Source organism: Aquila chrysaetos, chromosome 22, assembly GCF_900496995.4.
Source record: "Aquila chrysaetos chrysaetos chromosome 22, bAquChr1.4, whole genome shotgun sequence".
NCBI classification, from domain to species: Eukaryota; Metazoa; Chordata; class Aves; order Accipitriformes; family Accipitridae; genus Aquila; species Aquila chrysaetos.
The window spans coordinates 911,299-918,454 of record NC_044025.1 but is presented as its reverse complement, the minus strand read 5'-3'; the positions used below and the strand labels follow the sequence as shown (position 1 = coordinate 918,454).

The 7,156-nt window shown below is 57.4% G+C and overlaps 1 protein-coding gene across 3 annotated transcripts; it reads right to left on the bottom strand.

The window, feature by feature from the left end:
- Positions 1-229: 229 nt before the first annotated feature.
- STING1 (stimulator of interferon response cGAMP interactor 1) lies at positions 230-6,475 on the bottom strand. 3 transcript variants are annotated; one of them, XM_029998395.2, is made up of 7 exons: positions 6,160-6,475; positions 5,587-5,888; positions 4,777-4,957; positions 3,743-3,851; positions 3,347-3,585; positions 1,593-1,779; positions 230-713 (listed from the first exon to the last, which is right to left on the bottom strand). In XM_029998395.2, exons 2-7 carry the CDS (start codon positions 5,859-5,861, stop codon positions 523-525), a joined length of 1,182 nt encoding a protein of 393 aa, XP_029854255.1. In that variant the 5' UTR covers positions 5,862-5,888; positions 6,160-6,475; the 3' UTR covers positions 230-522. The 3 variants fall into 3 exon arrangements, with proteins under 3 accessions (XP_029854255.1, XP_040975291.1, XP_040975292.1); XM_041119357.1 differs by lacking the exon at positions 4,777-4,957 and having other exon boundaries at positions 6,160-6,346; XM_041119358.1 differs by lacking the exon at positions 4,777-4,957 and having other exon boundaries at positions 5,587-5,831; positions 6,160-6,275.
- Positions 6,476-7,156: the final 681 nt, after the last annotated feature.

Genomic DNA, 7,156 nt, shown 5'->3' with positions numbered 1-7,156 from the left:
CGTGTGTGACTGCACAGTGGGTGCATCAGGCTGGAGGGTACCCTGGATGTCCTGCACATACTCCTTGTGCCTGCAGAAGCCATCAGATTAGTCAGGCCGTGCTGGCTGGATGTGTTGGACCCAGCACACACATACACACTTGTGGCTGGGATTTCCAAAGCCCCATCCAACACCACAGGATGCCCAAGGACAGACTGCACATTGTGCCCAAGATTCAGGGTACTGCAACTTGTCCCAGAGGAAAATGCTTTATATGACACAAATCAAAGCAGATTAAAAAAAAACCACCCATGGCTTAATATATGAGATATACATAACAAAGAAAATGGGAAGCATGTCACAGGACTGTGGTTTGAGTCAGCTGTTTTCAATAAAAACGATGCACAGGAGGTTTTGGTGGGCAGTTCCTGCAGGAGGTTGGGGATCGCTGACATGGGCAGCACTTGCTGCAAGAGCAAGGGGCTTGGGGAAGGGGGACTGGAGCCCCGAGGTGGTGGTGTGGGGCTGGGCAGCACTAGTGTTTTAGAAGCAGCCACTTCTCAGAGGCTGCGGCAGGTCAGACTTGCTTATCTGGAGGTTGAGCTCTGTCGAGTTGAGGGTCGTGGATGGGGCGTGTGGGTGGTTCCCCTCGTACACGGTGTACTCGTGATGCTGCTGCCGGAGGTGCCAGAGGATCTCTCTGGACAAGAAGTGGGTCTCTGCTTCTCCTGACTCTGGAACAGAAGAAAGACAAAAGCCACCTTCACTGGTCCAGCCCAAGGCAGGGGTTTGGGCGGGCAGCAGAGTCTCTGGGAGATGCCCCAAAAAAGGCAGAATTTCCTGCGAAGTCAAAATATGGTTCTTACTTCCCCCCTTTCAGCATGCCAGAAGAGAGAAGTTAAAACACAAAGTGCAGGAAGTAAAGTAAAATACAGGCACTATGTGCTGGACTCCCAGTAGTGCTTGTGATGGGAACTACCTTATTGGATAGAAATGCTTCTCCCCATCAGGGAGAGTGCTGAATTTCCCCTAAAAAAATGAGATTTGTTTCAGCAAGAAGCAGGAAGCTGTTTTCAAGCCCTGCTGCTCTGGCAGAGGTGAGGAGAAGGGAAATGAAAGGAAGATGGGAAGAAGGGAAAGCCTTGCTCCTTCCCATCCCCTGTCAGGAGGAATGCCACTGAGCCACACTCATACACCCGTCCCACTGCTGGGGAGGGGGAGCCATTTCTCCCAGGACCAGCAGCAGTGAAGAGAGCTGCTCCTTCCCCTGGAAGCTCACTGTTACACTTAATCCTTGAGGGAGTGTTCTTGCTGCCCCCGCGGAAGACTGCTTGTCTCAGATGCCTTTGGGGACTTCAAAAGGGACAAGCTCTGCCAGTATCCTGCCCGCTCCTCTGAGACCTACAGCAAGAAGTCTTTCTGTGTCGAGAGGCAGCCCCTTCCTCCCACTGCAGCAGGGACCCCCCCCCGCCCCGGCCATCTGAGTTGGGATACCAGCCAAGCGCTGCACAGATCCTGCCTACTTCCCCTTGTTTGCCCTGATCTGAGGTCACTCAAAGGGCTGGGAGAACACAGCCACCATGCTGGGTGCTCAGCTTCTCCTCCTCACTCACCCTCGTACACAATGAGCCGGTAGGTACCCGCACACTCCTTGGAGCCTTTCAGGATCTCCTCCAAGGTCCTGTAGAAAAGCTTGGCCTGCTCCAGGCGGTCCTCCCGGCTGAAAGCTGCACACTCATCCTGGGACATGGCGTAGAGGGACTGCAGCGGGGTGGCATACTCCACTGCACAGTGCCAGAGCTGCAGGGATGGAAGGAAAAGACACGGGAGCAGGAGGACCGAGCATCTGGCAAAGGGCTGCCGGGGGACCCTGGCGCTGGGCAGAGCCTTTGAGACCCCTTGGCGGCTCTGTAGCCTGCCCTGCACTGGTGCTGTGTGCTGGACAACTGGGACAGGGACACTGGTTCTGGCCCCAGTGTCCCCCTGCAGGACAGGGAAAGAGCAACTGGCCTGGCAGGTAGAGCCATGCCCTGTGCACCGAGTGGGCTCGGGGAGCTGCCTCCCTCCCACGGGGCCCCGGGGTGCAGCCACCAGCTTTGTCAGTGCTCCCAGGCTGCAGCCTGGGCGGTGATTTTCCCCATGGAGTTTGGTCCCCTATGGAGACACCCCTTGCCCGTGTCTGATCACACCTTCTTGGTGGCTTTTCTGCTAGACAAGGGGAAGTCTGAGCATCCTGATGGGGAGTAGAATGGAGAAGAGGATAAACGCTGGCAAGATGAATGCACAGCTAGAAGGAGGGTGATCAAACAAATGAGGAGAGATTTGTTAAGGCCATAAAAATTCCAAGGAGGAGCAGGGTTACCAGTAAGTCTTATACTGGGTAAACTGGAAAGTTTAATAAAGGAAGAGGGATGGGATCCCTGGGTAATGCAGGGTAGCAGGAAGAGCTACCAGCCTCGGCAGGCAGTTGCCACAGTGACCTGGAGCAGATGCAAGGATGGGAGCTAGCATCGCTGCCATGCACGCGTTCACCAGCAACTAGGCAGCAAGCTGAGGGACAGATTTTACTGGCAACACACAGCGGGTCAGGACAGGTCCAGGCTGCAGAGCTGCTGGAGCTCACTTGGTGCTGAGTGACTCAGCAGGAGACTGGCAGATGAAACACAGCATCAGTACGCTGACTGTGCTTCCCCAGGAGCAGGGCCAGGAAAGAGGCTTTGGGGTCCCTGCAGGCTGGGCTTTAAAAGCAGCAGTTCAGCGCTCAGCCACCATCAAAAGGCAAATTAGGGGGACCTGGGTGAGAAGCATCGCTCTGCCAATGTCTCCATCCACAGTCATGTCAGCAGGACCAGTGTGTTCCCTCCTCCAAGGGTGCAGAGGCAGAGGCCCATCTGCCTGGAGATGTGGAAGGAGATGAATGCAAAGTGAGATGGAGGGATTTAGGGCTTGTCAGCCTGGAAAAGAGGTGTCTGGGGGAACGGGAGTCAAATTATATAATGACTCAGACATTTTCAAGCACCTCTTCAAAACAAAAGGAAATATTTGTTCATCCCATGGGAATTGATGCTCTGTACCCCACATCTGCTTTTTTCTGCCCAGTTTTCAGCTGTTTTCTGGACTTAAATCAACTCCAGGAGGAGTTAAGTGAGCCCAACATCCCTGCAAGGGCTGAGCCTGGGAGGAGGCAGCCAGGAGGAAGGGGTGCAGATGTCCAGCATGAACAGGACCTCTCCATCTCACGGAAGCCTGCTGAAAAGCTCTCTAATAGGAGAGATGACACTGTCCTGCCCTTATGGCCACTTCTAGGCCAGGAAGACCATTGGGCTGATGCATGCCAACTGCTCTCCCAACACTGCACTCAGTGTACCTTGTTGTCTTCATCCCTGATTGCATAGAGGCTGTGTTTGTAGACCCTTTTTTTAGTGCCAGCTCGGGTCAGGGTGATTTCAGTGAGGTCTGTCAGGTACTGGATATTGCTGTCAGCTTTCTCCAGGTCATCACAGACGTCACAGCTCAGAGGGACCAAGATGTGCAGCTTCCAGGTCTCCCTGCATGCCAGCACGTTGGGGTTGGCTCTGCTGAATTCCTCCATCGACTTTTTCACCCCTGGTGGAATACAACATCAGGCAGAGGTGCCTGGCGTAAGTACAGCTGCTTTCTACCTTGCTCCCCATTTCCCTGCTAACACTGTAGAAGGGGCAGGATTGTTATTAGGAGCTATTTCTATCTGTGGGCATGATAATGCAGGGAAACAACTACATACGTGGCAGGACTATTTTTAGGTACCCAACATAGTAAGACCAGGCAAGCCCATGAGCGACATTCTGCTTGGACTTCTCAGACATCTCAGACATTTCCACTGCTGAGGGCTTCTGTGGAGGGAAGGAAAGACAGAGCAGCAGTGAGGAAAGCAGCCACCTGGGCTCTTCTGCAACATCTCTACATGGACCAGAGAGCAGCTGCCCTCTCCAAAGACACCTGGAGAGTGAGCAGCCTTGCTGCCCCCTTCCACCACCGCGTTGGGCAGCAGGGCCAAGAGCCCCTGATAGCCCATACAGCCCCTACAGATGAGGAAGCTGATGGTGGGGTGAGCCGGGCACTTTTCTGGCTGTACCCTCCATTGGGATCGTGTGTCCCAGCGCAACTTGTGCATCTGCCCAGTGCTTCAAGCATGCGGATGGAGACAGCCCAGTGCCTGATGGTGGGATTTCCAGGGCCATCAGTGGCCCCCGCCGGCTCTGTGCGTTCATTTAGGTGGAAATGGGTGTTCAGTCCCCACAGGCACCTGATGGCTGCCCTCCCCAAAGCACCTTTCTGTAACCTGTGTGACCCCTCTCCCCTTCCAGCTCTGCTGGGATAAAGCAGAGCCCTCCCAATGCTGCAGAGTTACCTGGAGCTAGGCTCTGCCACCCACAGCACGCCTGATAATAAACCCATTGGAGACCACACAGGCAACCCTTTCCCCTCAAGCTCCAGCTTGACTGACAGGTTTTAAAATACCCACTTTTTTGTGTCAGCGGGGCTCTGGCTGCGACAGGGCTGCTGCCAGCGCCCCAGGGCGGCTGTGCTCATTAAAAGGCAGCCTGGCCCTCCTGCCTACACGCACGGCAGTACGGGGCCGAGGAAATCAGCTCTTCAGGGCTGAGCTAACGAGAGCGTTTCTCCCGCCGCGGGGCTGCGTGCGGGTGGGCTGTACGTGCGAGGGGCCGTGCAGAGCCGGGCCGCGTGCCCCTACGACTGCTTAGGGCTGAAGTGCTCCCTGGGAAGCTGGCCAGGCGAGAGGTGTCGGTGCCTTACGTGGAGCCCCAGAGCAAGGACGAGGAGCTGGCACAAGCTGGCCAGGCCGAGGTGGAGGCCGAGCGGCTGCCCATCTCCGTCGTGAAGAGCCACGTAGGCCGAGCCACAGACCAGCAGCATGGGCCCGTGCCAGTGCAGGGGGAAGCAGGCGCTCAGGGCCCTCCAGAAGCTGCCACGGTGCCTGGGTGGGAGAGGGAGACAGGAGACAGGCTGGCGGCCACCCACCCGCCATCTGTAGCCCACGGGACCCTGGCCAGGGGATGCTCCCACCTCCCTGCCGGTGCCACTGACCTTCTAGAGCAGTATGGAGCCAGAGAGCCCTGTGGGACCCTGCTAAGTGCACCCCGGCTGCCCCCAGCCAGGAGAGTGCTTGGGTCTCTTGCAGCACCTGTGGGTCTCAGAGGGGAGCAGATGCAATGTCCCCTCGGACAGCCAGGGGAGACTATCTCCAACAGCCCCCCTGCCCTCCAGCACTGGGTGGTGGGGAAAGGCTGGGGGCCGAGAACTGTCCCCAGGGAAAGGGCACACTAGGGAGCTACCACGGAGAGGAGAAGGAGAGGTCCACAGACGTACGGGCGAGCTGGGCAGGCAGGAGAGGCGGGGAGGAGGAGAGGGGGAAGAGATGAGAGAGGCAGGAGGCTGACGGAGAGCAGCGCGTGCTTCCAGGGCACAGCACAGCATTTCCACAGAGGGCATGGGTGAGAGTCGAGGCAAGGAGCAGATCCCCCCGTAAATCCCGGAGGCTGCTATGCTCTTGCCCCCAGAGTGGTCCCAGGCACCCAGGAGACAGCCACCCCGACGCTGGCTCACCTGGATTGGAGGTGGAAGACCTCCTCCGCGAGGTAGCAGGTGCCCTTGAGCAGCGCCCCGATCTGCAGGGCTGCCAGGTGGACGGCGAGGCTGCGGGCGGTGGGCACGAGGGGCTCCCCGGCGAGGTACAGCGCTGCGGCGCACAGAACCAGGAGCAGGTACATGGCACGCTGCGCTCGCCCTCCACGGGCCTCGGGGATGAGCGAGGCAGCGGTGTGGCTCGGCCGCCATGATTCCTGAGACATCTGCGGCAGAGCAGGGGGGGTCAGCAGCATGTGTTGTACCCAGCGCCCGCAGCAGCCCTGTGGGGAGCGGAGAAGGGAGGACAGATGCGCATCCAGCGCTCTGTGAGCACCCCAAAGCACGGAACGGAGCCCGCCCTTTGCACGCTGCTGAAACGCAGCCGCTTCTGGGGAGGTTCCCTTGCGTGCTGCCCAGGACACCTTGGGACTGCCGCCCGTGCCCAGATGGGCTCAGCAAGATAGAGTCACTCCCACATTGATGCTCGCTCTCTGCCAGCCCTCCCTGCTCCGCAGCCATGGGGCCATCACTCGCTCCTCTTGCCGCACTCACCGGAGCAGTTACCAGCCACGACACCGGACGCTGCCTGGGTTTTCCTGCACTGGGGTTAATGGGCTCTGTGCTCCAGCCTGGGCAGCCACAGCTCTTTTTGGGCCGCAGACAGAGACCCGGAACCTCTGCACTGTACACGTTTCTGGTGCCACGGGTGGAGCTGCACAGTTCCCAGCACCAAGAAAAATGAAAATGAAAGGAGCTATCGAGGCTGCAGGCAGCTTGCAGAAAGCACCAGAGCCCTCCCACGCAGGGTACTTGTGAGGTTTCCCAGCCCACAGGAAATCCAGGCACTGGGCAGTGCTGGGTGGATGTGGCGGGTTTTGCCATCCATGAGCTTACACCTCTGGAAAGTCCCAACGTATCTGTCAGGTCATTGTGGGGCTGGAATGAGGAAGGAAATTGAGATTTAATTCATTAAGTGCAGCAGATTTCAAAGATTGAATTTATTAAGTGCAGCAGGTTTCAAAGATTGAATTTATTGAGTGCAGCATGTTTCCAGGGGTGAAACAGAAGCAAATTCCTTCTAGTAGAGAGGGTGACTCACAGCACCCTGGATCCCCCCCACCCCATGCAGCTCCAGGAGATGCTGGCACAGGAGGCAGTGTCCGCAGGCACTGGCAACACAGCAGGGGCTTCCTGCAGCTGGGCTTTTGCTGGCCAGTAAGGCCCTCAAGCCTCTCAGGTCCATGGTCCTAGTGACCACAGACCCAGAGTAGCCCAAAGGCTGGCTCAGAGCAGAAGTGAAAGAGACAGAAACATCACAGGTGTTAGCGTGCTGAAGGTAGAACTGAAAGCAGGAGGCCAGGCTCCACGGGCAGGAGAGCCACCCAGCTGCTCAGGGACCCACAAGAAGAGGGCTGGGGAGCCAGGCAGCCTCCTCCACCACACCACAAGAGCCAGCTGGAGCTGGTGAGTGAAGCCCAGGTGGCAGGGACAACCCAGCACAGGAGGAGGAAGTGATTTACTTGATGTTTTAGCCAACCTTTGTGCTGAA

Bases quoted from the DNA above. Each gene is read 5' to 3' on its own strand.
- STING1 (XM_029998395.2), bottom strand. From the start codon at position 5,861: ATGCTGCTGACCCCCCCTGCTCTGCCGCAGATGTCTCAGGAATCATGG. The intron at 4,958-5,586 runs GTGAGCCAGCGT...TCTCCCACCCAG, and splicing joins GTCTTCCACCTCCAATCCAG to GCACCGTGGCAGCTTCTGGA. The intron at 1,780-3,346 runs GTACACTGAGTG...CCATCCCTGCAG, and splicing joins TCAGGGATGAAGACAACAAG to CTCTGGCACTGTGCAGTGGA.